Source organism: Oryctolagus cuniculus, chromosome 11, assembly GCF_964237555.1.
Source record: "Oryctolagus cuniculus chromosome 11, mOryCun1.1, whole genome shotgun sequence".
Classification (NCBI taxonomy): domain Eukaryota; kingdom Metazoa; phylum Chordata; class Mammalia; order Lagomorpha; family Leporidae; genus Oryctolagus; species Oryctolagus cuniculus.
In genome coordinates this window covers 28,333,140-28,346,929 of record NC_091442.1, presented here as the reverse complement: position 1 = coordinate 28,346,929, position 13,790 = coordinate 28,333,140, and the positions used below count along the sequence as shown (strand labels likewise).

General features: G+C 52.9%; 1 protein-coding gene across 3 annotated transcripts in view; it reads right to left on the bottom strand.

Moving 5' to 3' along the window:
* Positions 1–1,027: 1,027 nt before the first annotated feature.
* The window catches only part of VPS16 (VPS16 core subunit of CORVET and HOPS complexes), a 21,091-nt gene continuing 8,328 nt past the window's right edge, over positions 1,028–13,790 (bottom strand). Inside the window, exons 2-25 of one of the 3 annotated variants that reach the window (XM_051845209.2) lie at positions 11,351–11,485; positions 8,550–8,638; positions 8,169–8,266; positions 7,956–8,084; positions 7,733–7,877; positions 7,502–7,617; positions 7,282–7,404; positions 7,099–7,154; positions 6,690–6,779; positions 6,480–6,574; positions 6,276–6,352; positions 5,687–5,818; positions 5,466–5,593; positions 5,300–5,335; positions 5,020–5,128; positions 4,716–4,850; positions 4,509–4,617; positions 4,320–4,417; positions 4,129–4,236; positions 3,733–3,810; positions 3,468–3,637; positions 3,290–3,386; positions 2,466–2,569; positions 1,028–2,348 (exon numbers count right to left, since the gene is read on the bottom strand). In XM_051845209.2, coding sequence (XP_051701169.2) covers positions 2,204–2,348; positions 2,466–2,569; positions 3,290–3,386; positions 3,468–3,637; positions 3,733–3,810; positions 4,129–4,236; positions 4,320–4,417; positions 4,509–4,617; positions 4,716–4,850; positions 5,020–5,128; positions 5,300–5,335; positions 5,466–5,593; positions 5,687–5,818; positions 6,276–6,352; positions 6,480–6,574; positions 6,690–6,779; positions 7,099–7,154; positions 7,282–7,404; positions 7,502–7,617; positions 7,733–7,877; positions 7,956–8,084; positions 8,169–8,266; positions 8,550–8,619 — 2,448 coding nt within the window. In that variant the 5' untranslated portion in view covers positions 8,620–8,638; positions 11,351–11,485 and the 3' untranslated portion in view covers positions 1,028–2,203. The remainder of the gene's footprint in view (positions 2,349–2,465; positions 2,570–3,289; positions 3,387–3,467; positions 3,638–3,732; positions 3,811–4,128; positions 4,237–4,319; positions 4,418–4,508; positions 4,618–4,715; positions 4,851–5,019; positions 5,129–5,299; positions 5,336–5,465; positions 5,594–5,686; positions 5,819–6,275; positions 6,353–6,479; positions 6,575–6,689; positions 6,780–7,098; positions 7,155–7,281; positions 7,405–7,501; positions 7,618–7,732; positions 7,878–7,955; positions 8,085–8,168; positions 8,267–8,549; positions 8,639–11,350; positions 11,486–13,790) is intronic. The other 2 variants (XM_070052006.1, XM_002710879.5) reach the window with 2 other exon arrangements.

Below are 13,790 nucleotides of genomic sequence, written 5' to 3'. Positions count from 1 at the left end.
ACATCAAATAAAATAAATTAAAAAAAAAGTTCTCACACAGTTCTGAAACATCACGTGTGCAGTCTGTAATGCCTGTATAGTGTATGAGGGAACATGTGGTATGTTACTTAGGGGATATGGGCTTTTTATTGTTGCACATTCTTTAAAAATTTTGTTCATTTTATTTGTATGGGGAGAGAGGGATAGAGGGGGAGAGGGGGAGAGGAAGAGGGGGGGAGGGGGGAGAGGGGGAGAGGGGGAGAGAAAGAAAATCTTCCATCTACTGGTTCACTCCCCAGATGCCTACAACAGCCAGGGTAGAGCTAGGCTGAAGCCAGGGGCCTGGAACTCTATCCTGGCCGCCCATGTGGGTGGCAGGGGAACCAAGAACTTAAACCATCACCAGCTGCCTCCCAGGATGTGCACTAGCAGGAAACTGGATCAGAAACAGAGTAGCTGGGACTGGAACCAGGCACTCTGATGTGAGATGCGGGCACCCCAAGCAGCAATTTACTTGCTTTGCCACTCACCTGCCCCTTTGCACATTCCAAAAGCACTGGCCCAGCCTCCCTTTCCAAAGAGGAAGGACTGTGGTCTGATAACAACTCTTTGTCATTAAGAACTGGGAAGCCTGGAGAAAATATTTTTTAAAGGCATCAAAGCACTACCAAGGGCAATGAGGAACTCTGGGACCAAGACTGGGGAGGAAAAGTCCAGAATGATGAGCCAGCCCAGTGTAGAGAATCTATTCCTTAAGGTATCTGCTGACTCCAGAAAGCTGGTCCTATTTCCAGAACCATGCAGTTCACCCCTAGGACCCAACCACCATGCTGCAGGTTCTAGCGTTCTGGCCGATAGCTAAACAGCAAGCTTCACTACCAGACATGTAAGCAAGCCTTCAGTCGGTTTCAGCCCTAGCTTTCAAGTCACCCCCGAGCTTTGAGTCTCACAGCTGATGTCCTAGACTTTGTGGAGCAGACACAAACCATCCCTCTGTGTCCTGTTCAATTTCTTGACCCACACAATAAATAGTGAGCATAACAAATGGTGGTTTTATAATTTGATTTATAACCCCGTGAAGGATTTTCACAAATTTAAGTTTACACATCTGAAAAAAAAGGAAAGGAAAAGGAATACTTTACCAGGTCCTGAGTCTCTTTTTAAAAGCAGTCAGCCCTTTGAGTGTGAAGCTCTGGTGAGGTCTGCTCTCTGGGCTTTGGTTTCCTACTTGACAAAAGGGGGCCACACCAGGAAAAGGCAGTGCCCTCAGTGTTGGGTGGGGGTGCTGGGACATGAAGCCACAGTGCACGGGAGTGTGGACAGAGGCTGCAGACAGGGAGGACACGGAGCCACGAAAGGCCCCACTGACTGGGGGAGGAGGGAGCTGGGTCTCCAGTGTGTAGTTCCCTTCTTTGGTAGAACTGACGTCTTCTTTGCTCTCCTCTCACGCCTGGAGACCACTCAAGAATCACTTACAGCTGTTCAGTGGGCAAGGGGCCCAAAGCCCTTCCTCTGACCCCCACTGCTCACGGGCCTCTCACTAGTCCGATCCTTGGGGCACAGCCAAACAGGACCTTGCCTCAGGCTCCCCTGCTCACAGACCCCTATTCCGGTTGGAGCGCAGCTGGCCTGGGAGTCAAATTCCAGTTCCGCCACCCGTTTGCCCTTACCAGCCTCCGGGGGCCTCAAGTTCCTCTATCATCAAATAGGGTGACGTTGCCTATCTCACAGGGCTGTCACATAGAATAAATGAAGTCAGAAGGGTAAAGGCTTTAGCATGGCTCGTGTGTGTGTGTGTGTGTGTGTGTGTACACATATGTAATTCTTTTCAGTGTGGTTCCTGGGGAACTGGTACTTGAGCCTGCACCGTCTCTCCCCTAGATCTTCCCAGGGCAGTGAGCTTCAGAGAGCTCTCCCTGGTAGCTTTGTGGAGACGGATAGGTCTCTAGCAAGTACAGCTGGAGAAGCCCCCACCTCCTGCTCCAACACAAACATGTGGAGGTTTGCTGTGGTGTGTGGGTGGCTGTGCCCTCAGCTTGCTTTTGCTTAGGCTGGACCGCATAAGAGAAGAACCTCAAGTACCCCAACTTTATTTACAACCAGACCTGCTCCCCCAGCTCAGTTCTCAGCCTTGTTCTGGGGGTGGAGCTGGACAGTGACCCTTCTGCCAAGCCCAGAAGCATCACGGGGAGAAGCCCTGGCTCAGGGAGTTGCACAGGGAGTGCTACTTCTTCTGGGCTTGTGCTCTGGCCCGTTGAATCTTGTCAGCCGTGGCCCCATCCGTGGCTCCAGTGCAGTGGGATAACACAAGGCTCAGCTCAGCCTCGTTCCGGTGCTCGATGGCCACATCTGCGGCCTGTGCCACATCCCTGTGGTTTGAGCAGCAGGGAGGAGACTGTGTCAGGACATCCAAGAGCATAAGCTCCGACTACTATCAGCCCACTGGCTCAGCCCCCCACCACCCACGGGGTCTTCAGTTGACGTACCCAACAAGAAGCAGAGCCTTGACCTTCTGCTCAGGGCCCACGCGGGAAGCATACTTCTTGGCCTCATATTTGTTATGTTGTTTCATGCAGATCTCCACAAAGGGCTTGGCAGGAGAGGGAAGAGATGGAGGAAGACGATAAGGCATGGCCTTCCCATCTACTGTCTGATGAGCAAAGCCCCCTGAGGGGCTCACTGTCCATACATATTTTATACAACCATCGGTATGTGTGATCCCCGCCCCTCCCATGAGCACAGTCATGATCTCACCATTCTTAGGGCAGAAATAGCCTAAGTAGAAGACCTGTTAGAGCACTGAGATCAATTATTTTCAAGCTTCTACTCCTCTGTCCACCACTACTCCCTCCCAACAGGTGCTTCCTGCCATCTGCCCTCTCAGGTCCTATGTTTTCTCTCATGACTGCCTCATCAAACCCTCCCTCCACCCTCAGGACCACGTGGCACAGAAAGCAAACACCCTCAAGAGCTTTCCCTGCCTCACAGGTGCACCCTTCCAGGCCCTCTCCAGCTCTGGCTCAAACAAGACTTCCCCTGAGGCACACAGGGTCTTCTGTAGCCCTCCTTGGGAAAAACTTTTCATTCTCCTTCCTCTCCTCATTGGTAGGCAGGCTTGGACCACCCTCCAGGGTACCCAACACCAGATGGTGTCTTCCCACCAACGTGTGTACCCATGAAGCACTTGCAAACCATGTGGGATGGCTGAATAGGTGCACGAATGAGCCATCCTGCTTGGCACCGTGCCTGTCCCCTCCCCAGGACTACCCTGCCCTCACTGCAGGTGGCTGGAGGGGAGGCTCCATCTTACCAGGTAGCCAATGGGCGACTTCTTGCTCTTGGAAAACTTCTCCAGCTCCTCCCAGTCCTCTAGCTCTGCCAGGGCAGTCAGCTTCAGCCACCACAGCCTGCAGGAAAGCTGGGTTTGGGGGGGCTGCAGGACAGGTAGGTCATCCCAGGACTTACGTGTGGCCTAGGCCCTCAACTACCTTTTGTCAGGAATGCGGAAGTCACGTGCCAACTGCTCTGCACGCTTGTTGTGGCCACCAAGGATAAGAGTGGTGACGGTGTCGTGTAGAGACAGGTCTAGGAATCGGCCCCCTAGCTCATCTTCTAGGCGCCGCTGAAGCCGGAGGAGGCGCATTTGGTCTTCTGTGGCCTGGGGACCCAGATGAGGAAGGTCAGGATGAGAGGGCCAAAGAGGGAGGACCAGGAGGGGAGGAGTAGAGACAGTTAGAAAAAAGTGGGCCAAACCTTGGCTGCAAACTCATTCTTGGCCTTGTAGAAGGCATCAGCTGCTGTCTGCAGAGCCGCTACTCGCCCCTCGATCCGCTACAAAGAAGAGGGAGGCTGGAGCTCACACAGCACAGGGCCCAGGCCCTCCCAGCCCAGGCCACAGTGTCCTCCCTGATGCTTGTGTCCAGGGTCAACAGGGTCAGCCATACCACTAAGTGCACAGCTCTGATGTCCCAGCGGGATGCTCATTCCTCGAAGGTCAACCCCCATCCTAGCCTCCATCTTCCCATAGTCTCCCCTCAACAGTAAGGACCAGACAGGGTGTGCATCAAACACAAAGGACTGGACTTTTGGAGGAGGAACCGACCAGCAGCCCCAGACCACAGGCCCCTGCCCGCCCCATAGACCTCAGACCTCTTCTGCAGCATAGCTGGCTCGGATGTGGAAGCTGCCCAGTTCCTGGTGATTGTCATCCTGATTATAAAGGTCCTTCAGCGTCTCTAGCTCCTGATGCTTACAGAACTGGGGGACAGGTAGGCGATTAGTCAGCAGAGCCAACCCAAGGGCTCCGGAGGCTCCATCTCCACCCTGTCCACCACACACACCTGTCGATACAAACTCAGAGCCATGGGCTGGTTCCGAAGCGTCATGAAAAAGTCTCCTCGGTTCAGCTCATTCTTCAGGTGCAGCAACACCGTGAACACTGTGGGACAGGACGGTGGGGTGGGGACTCCAGCCCAGCCCCTTGCTCAGCCAAGAGGCCACAGCCTTGCCCTCATCCAAACCTTACGCACCCAGGTCAGTGTCCCCACTCTCAATGGCCTTGTTCAGTGCCAGTTTGCTCCTTTTCATCTTTAGGAGAAGGGGTACCTGTTCTCCTGAGCGTGGCTCATACTCTAGGAGCTGCGGGGTGGGAGGGAAGGCAAAGAGAAGGAGATGATGTGGGACCCTCAAACACCCCCAAAGACCCTGAGTGTCTGGGGAGAGCGGGGCGCTCACACCTTGATGGCCAGCTCCGTGCGGCCACAGCCATAGGCCCGCGCAGCAATGTCGGAGTAAGAGACGCCAGGCGTGTCCCCCAGTTTCTGGTTAATGGCTCGAGCAACATCTTCATCTGACACATCTTTCTGTTGCACCTGCAATATGGGAGGGAGGGGCGTCACACACATCTGGCTGTCAAGTCTTACTCCCCACCCTCATAGGCCCTCGATCAGACCCCACCCCTTCAGGTCTACACTTTATTTCTATACTTTACTAGTTCCCAAAATCCTCCAAATGCCCTTGGACATCATCCCACATGCTTGCCTTGTAGCAGGCCCAGTGAGCCAGGATCCTGCTGACGCCCTGTACTTCAGGAAGGCGCAGGTACTCGCAGATCTGGATGGCCAGCGGGTAAAGTCTCCGCAACACTAGTCTATGCAGGCCAGAGGGTCAAAAAAAGGGGGGATTTAGGGGTGAGGGGACAGAGTGGCCCCAGGTATGCTAAATCCCAGACATGGGTCAGGAGCAGTAATCACTGACCTCACCAGTGGTGCAATGCCCACCCACTTACAGCCCTCCTTACAACATCCTGGGCTTGCTATACCTGTCCAGCAGCACCTGGATGGTAAGCTGCTTGTATCTGTATTTTCTTTGGTTAAGGATCCAGCCGGGGGATAAGCCCTATGTGCCAAGGACCTATAGACCACATCTGCAGCCCCTGCCCCCACCACTCATGGCTGTCAGCACCCTTCTGGCATGCATGAGGATACTGGCTGTAGGTGAGAGGGATCCCGATGTGGTAGTCGCGAACAGCATTGAGCACTCGCAGGTCCTGACACATGCGCACAAAGCTGTCGGGTGGAAATCTGTCCAGGAAACACTTTCCAAAGGACGCCGCCTGAGAAAAGCCAGAGGGCAACAGGAAACAACTTCCCCTGGTGCTTCTCACACCCCCTTCCCGGCATCCTCCAGCCCTGCCCTCCAGGCCAACCCTGAGCAGACTCTTCTGCATGTCGGGACGGTGCTCGTGCCCCGCGGCCTCAATGCACTGCTGCACGGCCTGTGTCAGCTGCCCCAGTTCCTGGATCTCCCGCAGGTATTCATCCGCCTTCTGGCTTTCTTTCTAGGGGGAAGGGCCAGGGATGTAGCGTGAGAACAGAGACATCCCCACACGTGGCCCCCTGCCCTTCAGGACTGTGGTTCAGACGGGCCACTGTGAAGGGGCTGCGCAGACAGACGCCTAAACCTCCCCCAAGCTCACCAGACCCACCAGAGGTATCCAGAGATCACCCCAGCTTAGGCCACAACTGCCTGTTGCGGGGCCTTGAGACCTCCCAGTAGTAGCCCTGGCTTATGGGCTGGGAACAGTGGGGACACCCTGCCTCTTGCCAGAACCATATGAAGGACACTGTCACTTCTGTCCAGCTGAGCCATCCTCTCCAGCCCAGCCAAGTGTCTGCCAGTCCTGCCCACTCCCCCTGCCAGGGGCACCTGGCTGTGGCCACACAGTGGGCCGGTCAGGGAAGGAGAAGGAGAAAGAGGGGAGCCACCGGGGCCTGGGAGGAAGCCCAGGGTTTTACCTCATACTCCTTTTGGGCCTCCAACAGCAGAGCTCCAGGGGCCATCGAGGCAATTTTGAAGATCTCCTCACTGGCCGCTGGGGGAGGGAGTTAGTGAGTGGGGCCGGGGGCCGGGAAGCCCCAGTTCCCCCCAGAACTCCCTTATCCTGCCCTGAGGCACTGGCCCAGAGCAGCTGGATTATATATGCCCTGGGAGGGCCTCACCTGGCACCTCATGCAGGAACTCGTGGGTGCTGCGAGAGAAGATGCGGACCCCGTCGAGTTCAGGCACCAGGTAAGAGTCCTCATCCAGCACGAACCTGAGCTTGGTCAAGGCTATAACGAGCACCCAGAGGTGGAGCAGAGCAAGTAACAAACCACTCATCCCGGCTCCTCACCCCTACCCCGCACTGCACAAGCAGCTTCCAAGGATACTGGATGCTCTCGGGTGCGTCGCCCACTACCATCAGCCGCCTCTCCCAGGCTACCACAACGGCCTTTTCCTTGCTGCGAGGACGGGTGCACCTGCAGGCAGCAGCGCGTGTGTGGGACCCACAGGCATGTCTCCCACATCACTGCTTGCGTCTCTTTGCTTTAGGACAGCCCTGTAGCCCATTCCTCTGACCACAGCCTGACCTGTCTGCTTCCTTCTTACCCCTGCAGCTTCAGCTCACAAGGGCAGCCACGGCCCACACAGGACAATGGTGTCCTTCAAGTATGTACTGGCAGAGGAGGGAAGATCCAAGTGCCACCTGGCTTGGCCACGAGTCAGGACAAATCAAGGCGTCCCAGGAAACAAGGCCACGTGCCACTGCCACCCCCAGCACAACACCAGCAATCTCACCAGACCATCTGCTTCGGGGGTGCCCTGATGTTACAGTTGAACTCACACAGCTTCTCCTGAAAGGATGAGGGGATGTCATGGTGCTGACCTAGGCCTCATGAGTCTGGTGGCAGAGCCCCTCTCCTCCCCCACAGACCTTTCCTGGACAAGGTGTGGTGCCCCCGTGTTGTCCCAGGATCACACCTTGAGTGATGCCGTCCCCATCCAGATGTAGCCTGTGTCTGTGAAAAGCGCCAGGTGCCGGTAGGTAAAGGAGACGGCCATCTGCAGGAAGCTGCTCACTCCTGGGGCCAGGCCAGGGGGCGTCTGGGTGAGGGCAGGGAGGACATCACATACTGACTTCCCAGGGCCTTGCCCCTGCCTTCCCCGGCCCTTCCATTTCATTCCCACTCAGGGTCCTTACCACCATGGAGCAGGTTGCATGGTCCAGGAGGTAAAGATCAGGCCCCACGGCCAGAAGAATGTGTGCTACTCGGTCCTGGCACAGTGTGGTCCAGCAGGAGGGTGCACTTTGTAAACCTGGGATCGGGGAGGAAACCACCTCAGTGCCCCCAGCTTCTGCCCCCATTAGTTCCACAGTCAGGAGGCACATCTCCGGGGTGCTAAGTGGCTTTCTTGGTAAGTCAGAGCTCACCTGGCACCTCTGGCATCCGGCGGAGTTTGAGGTCACCCACATTGGCACTGAGGGTGAAGCGATGGGCCCCTGTGAGGATGGCCACTCCGGAACCAAACTCAGTATGAAAGATCCGGGCATCCAGAACCCGATTCTGGAGCACCTCCTGGGGAGAGAGGCCACGGGTTGAGGGAGCCACAGGGTCAGCAGCTCACCTGCTTCCCCGGCCCCCAGTGGCCCTTACATTGCCCATGCTGAAGTGTCTCCGGAAGTCGCCGTGAAGCCCGTACACCAGCACTGCACCATCTTCCTGCACGCACAGCAGCTCCTCCTCCGCCGACCAGCCCAGGGACACCACAGGCCCGCTCTTCCACTACAGAGACAGGTTCCTGAGATGTCCTCGGGACGAGGGAGCCTTGCCCAGCCCCCAGCGCCGAGGACAGTCAGAAACGCTCACCAGCAGGCTGGCTAGCGGCACGCCGGAAGCAGAGTAGATCTCGAGCACTGGCCGCAGGCTGGCAGCTTTCTCCTTCCGCCAGGGGTTCCTTAGCAGCGCTGCAGTTGGAGAACAGACCTGCTGTCCAAACTCCCCAGGACCTCCCCAGCCAGAGGAACGTGTGCCACTTGGGCCTGGCGCAGTGTGGTACAGCACAGCCTCAGGGAGTGGCTCTGCAGGCCCACTGCATGTGAACAGGCCTCATACACAGGTTTTTTTGAGAACTGTAAGTAAAGGCACCTCAGCAGGGGGAGTGGGAGGTGGCAGCAAGGCCCCCAGGAATTGAGGGTCTCGAGACCATCCCATGGTCCAGGAGCATGCAGTGGTGGAGGGGTAACGTACCAATGGGACCCCCATAGGGTGCGGCAGCCACCAGGCAGTCCCTGAGTTCCTCCTTCAGGTCCCAGTCCATGCTGTACAGCTCATATTTCCTGCCGAAAGACAAACAGAGATCAGCCTCCCTGTGACCCTGCAGCTGGGAGCCGTGAACTCCTAGGAATTCCCAAAGCCTCCACTTGTCCTCCATGGCGCAGCAGTGGGGGTCTCCCATCCCCCCGGAGGCAGGGTCAGGGAACAAGACTGGAAGTTGTTAGCCCAACGAATGATGGGCATGCCTAAGGACAGCACGCGAGGGAGCAAACTGTGTTGCTGAGGAAGGCTGTGGTTCTTGGGGCAAGTGCCCAAGGTGGACAGAAGCTCCTGAGAAAGGTTGCTTATGTGCACAAAGAGAAAACCAGGGTGGGATGGCTGCCCCGGGCCAGCATCAGCAGGAGTGTAGACCCTCAGAGAGCGCCTCTCGGGGAAGGGAGCCTCTCTCGTTTCTGCCTCTTAACCGTCAATCAGGTTGGGCCTTTACTTGCAGGGCTCCAGCTCAAAACTTGTTGATGTTGATGATGGACTCAGCTCTAGAAGCACCGAGCCTGCAGTGCCTGAAAGACACTGACGAGGAGAGGAGCTCTTCCGTGAGGTGCTGTCACACTGTGAATGCCTGTCGCATGAGAGGTAGGGACGAGGTGGCTGCATCTGAGACGTGCGTGCATCACAAGAGAGGATGGAGGCGAGGGCTTGAGGCGTGCCGTCACCTGCTGTTGGGAAGCGGGAAAGGGGGATGGCGGAAGGGCAGAGAAGGCGTGGGCACTACTCCGGGAGGCCAAGAGAAGACAGTGTCCCAGGAGAGTGCTTGGCTAGCACTTCCTTCTCACTGATGATCAGGAGGATGCCACTGTTACCTTCTACCTGACCGCTCAATTGTTTTGGCTCTAGCAAAAATAATTTAATGAGAAAAAAAAGAATAAAGAGGTTCATATTTTGGAAAAAGAACAGGATTATTACTACAGGCTGGGCACCCCTAATCTGAAATCTGAAATCAAAAACTTTCTGAGTATCTTGGATTTAGGATTTGCAAATTAGCAATGTTCAATCAGTAAATGTCCTATGCAAATGTCCTAAAATATGAAAAATTCCAAAATCTGAAACACTTCTAGTTCAAGCCCTTTGGATAAAGGATACTGAGCCTGTATTTGCAAATAATGTGATTGTCTACTTAGAAAATACAAAGCAGTTTGTTGACCAACAAAAATCACTCTATTTTTATATCATAACAAGAATCAATCAGAAATATAACATTTTTTTTAAAAAAGGATTTATTTATTTGCTTGAAAGGCAGAGTTACAGAGAGGCAGAGGTGGGGTGGGAGGAGGTCTTCCATCCACTGGTTCACTCCCCAGATGGCCACAATGGCTGCAGCTGCACTGATCCAAAGCCAGGAGCCAGGAGCCAGGAGCCAGGAGCCTCCTCTGGGTCTCCCATGCGGGCACAGAGGCCCAAGTACTTGGGCCATCTTCCACTGCTTTCCCAGGCCACAGCAGAGATCTGGATCAGTAGTGGAACATCCAGGACTTGAACCAGCGCCCATATGGGATGCCGACACCAGAAGCAGTGGCTTCACCAGCCATGCCGTAGTGTCGGCCCCAGAAATATAACTTTTAAAAGATCAGGGTAGGCATTGAGGTGCAGGGGTTAAGGCACAGGCTGGGATGCCTGGATCCCATAATGGATTGCTGGTTGGAGTCCTGACTATTTTGCTTCTTGCTAACATGTCCTGGGAGGCAGCAAAATATATGGCTCAAGTTCCTGGTCCCCTGTCACCAAGGTAGGAGCCCTGATTGAGTTGTGGGTTCCTGGCTTTGGCTTGGCCCAGCCCTGGCTGTTGTAGGCATTTGGGGAGTGAACCAATGGATGGACAGTATCTCTCTCCCTCTCTTTCAAGTAGATAAAAATGTTTATGATGATTCTAATCATGGTAGCAATATACTTTAAGATACCCAAGAACAAACCTAAAGAAAAATTTTACAAAATCATAGTTTTTTCAAAGATATAGAAGACAAGGAGAAACAGTCCATAATTATCTGTGAAGAATCTTCAAAAAGTTCATGAAAAATGCACATAATGAAAAAAAATACATGAATTTCTAAATTTTTACTCCAAAATAAACTTATCTTTTAATTCCATTTTCCCAAACTTTTTTGAAATCTTCTTATGTAAATGCATAGAAATTCTAATAAAAACTCCCCCTCAATTTTTGTGGGGGAGAGGCACAAACTGATTTTAAAGTTCATCTAGGAAGGGAGAAGATGATAATCTGAAAGAGAAAATACTGGAAATATTTAAGAATATTTGGAAAAGAGAAGAACAGGTAAAGAGAACAAAGTTTAGAAAAGAACTTGGGGGGCTGGTGCTGTGGCATAGCAGATAAAGCCACCGCCTGCAGTGCCGGTATCCCATATGGGCACCAGTTCAAGTCCCAGCTGCTCCACTTCCAATCCAGCCCTCTTCTATGGCCTGGGAAAGCAGCAGAAGATGGCCCAAGTCCTTGGGCCCCTGCACCCACGTGGGAGACCTGGAAGAAGCTCCTGACTCCTGGCTTTGGATCGGCATAGCTCTGGCCATTGCAGCCAACTGGGGAGTGAACTGTCAGATGGAAGACCTCTCTCTGCCTCTCCTTCTCTCTCTGTGTAACTCTAACTTTCAAATAAGTAAATAAATCTTAAAAATTAAAAAGAAGAAGAGAAAATTAAAGAAAAGAACCTGGGAATTGAGCATATGCTAGAAATGGCCCAAGTGCTTGGGCCTTTGCCACTCACGTGGGAGACCTGGATGGATGGAGTTCCTGTTCCTGGCTTCAGCCTGGCCCAGACCTGGCGGTTAAGGCCATCTGGAGAGTGAAACAGCAGATGGAAGATCTCTCTGTGTCTCCCCCTCTCCTTCTGTTGCTCTGTCTTTCAAATAAATAAATCTTTTTTTTAAAAGGATGGCATTTCAAACTAGGACAAATTAATACTGGAAATGAGACAATGGGCCACATGGGAAGAACTACAATAAATACAATTTCATTACTTAGTCTCTAAAGTAAAGTATCTTCCAGGTGTAATTAAAGATTTAAATGCTAAACTAATAACAATACCTAGCCTAGCCTCAACCATCCTTGCCATTGGGGTGTGAACCATTGGATGGAAGATCTCTGTTTCTCTGTCTCTCTGTCTCTCTCTTGGTCATGCTGACTTTCAAATAAATAAGCCTTAAAAAAAAAAAAAATGAAGATGGAAGCAGGTGCCATGCTGTAGCGGGTTAAAAGCCTTGGTCTGCAGCGCCAGCATCCCAGTTCCAGTCCTGGCTGCTCCACTTCCAATCCAGCTCCCTGCTGATGCACCTGAGAAAGCAGCGGAGGATGGCCCAAATCTTTGGGCCCCTGCACCCACGTGAGAGACCTGGAAGAAGCTCCTGGATGCAGATTGGTTCAGCTCCAGCTGTTGCAGCCAGTTGGGGAGTGAACCAGTGGATGGAAGACCTCTTTCTCTCTCTCTCTACCTCTCTCTATAACTCTTCCAAATAAATAAATCTTTTTTTAAAATGAAGGTGTACATCCTTTGATTTAGAGAAAACCTGGAAAAAACCTCTAAATGCCCTTCAAAGGATAAACTGTGCAATGCCTACTCTGAGGAATATTATGTGGCCGCTAATACAGTGACTGTTTTCTGACACAAAACAACTTGTAAGCTATACTGTCAAATGAGAATGGTAAGCATCACTGGATAGAAATCCATTTATGTAGTAATAATAAAAAAAAAAGCTGAGCTATTTTTGACAAGCATACTTTCCTTATAGACACATAAATATATAGAAAAATACTCTGAGGCCTTCATACTAAGCCTGAGACAGTGGTTACCTCTGAGAGGGTGGTGGATGGTGAGGGCAGCTAGGGGACTGTCCATTTTTATATTATGTATTTTGACCATGTTTGAATTTTTTACAACCCATAGCCATTTCTTTTGACATTTTGTCACTAAAATCATTGGGTGAAAAATCTGATAAAATAACCACACAGACCTAGCATGCCAGCTGCCAGCTTACTGACTTTCAGCCCCAAATGTACCTGTAGCACACGCATTGCGCTGCCAGCAGCAGCCCCGTAAGCGTTTCTTCTTTGCAGTGAGCGTTACGTTGTGCTTTCTCGGCAGAGGGCGCTGGGGAGACACTGCATGGGAAGGGGTCCCTCCTGGGCTTCCAGCGGTGGCTGTCAGCCCTCAGAGAGGGTGTGAGGGCGCCTGGTGGTGCTGAGCCTCAGCCATGTGTCCAGAGAGCCTTGCCCACATAACTTTCTCAGGCTCTCTGGCCAGACATGACATTCCAGGCTTCCTGCCCACACAGGCCCACACTTCCTCTGCATGTCCAGATGCTTGGCCTCTGGCTGCAACCTGCCTGCACCCTAGGCGGTTTCTACTGACTTCCTGTGCACACCTGTCTACCCAGTCACTGGCTGGAGTTGGGCCTACGACAGTGCGTGTTTCAGGTCTCCTGCCTGCACCAGCAGACGCACTCCTACTGCACACCCACACTCCAGTCTACCACTTGCACCTTGCCTGCATCCCTGTTGCATCTTTCTTGTCCAATATTTTTTATTTTTATTTTTTTTTTATTTTTTTTTTTTATTTTTGACAGGCAGAGTGGACAGTGAGAGAGACAGACAGAGAGAAAGGTCTTCCTTTGCCGTTGGTTCACCCTCCAATGGCCGCCGCTGCAGCCGGCGCACCGCGCTGATCCGATGGCAGGAGCCAGGATCCAGGTGCTTTTTCCTGGTCTCCCATGGGGTGCAGGGCCCAAGCACCTGGGCCATCCTCCACTGCACTCCCTGGCCATAGCAGAGAGCTGGCCTGGAAGAGGGGCAACCGGGACAGAATCCGGCGCCCCGACCGGGACTAGAACCCGGTGTGCCGGCGCCGCAAGGTGGAGGATTAGCCTATTGAGCCACGGCGCCGGCTTTTCTTGTCCAATATTGTGGACCAATTTTGGCCCTGCCACACTGGCCAACTTTTCTGCATGAGCTGTGACCATATTTTCTCCAATGAGATCTAAACCTCAGTCTTGGGAGAGGCTCTTCCCTTTCAAGTTTGTCATTTCTTGGGTACTCTTCCTCTACCCATGTCTATGAAGTTTTCTTACGTCCTATACTTTTTTTTAAAGATTTATTTATTTGAAAGGCAGAGTTAAAGAGAGGCAGAGGCAGAGACAGAGAAAATCTGCTAT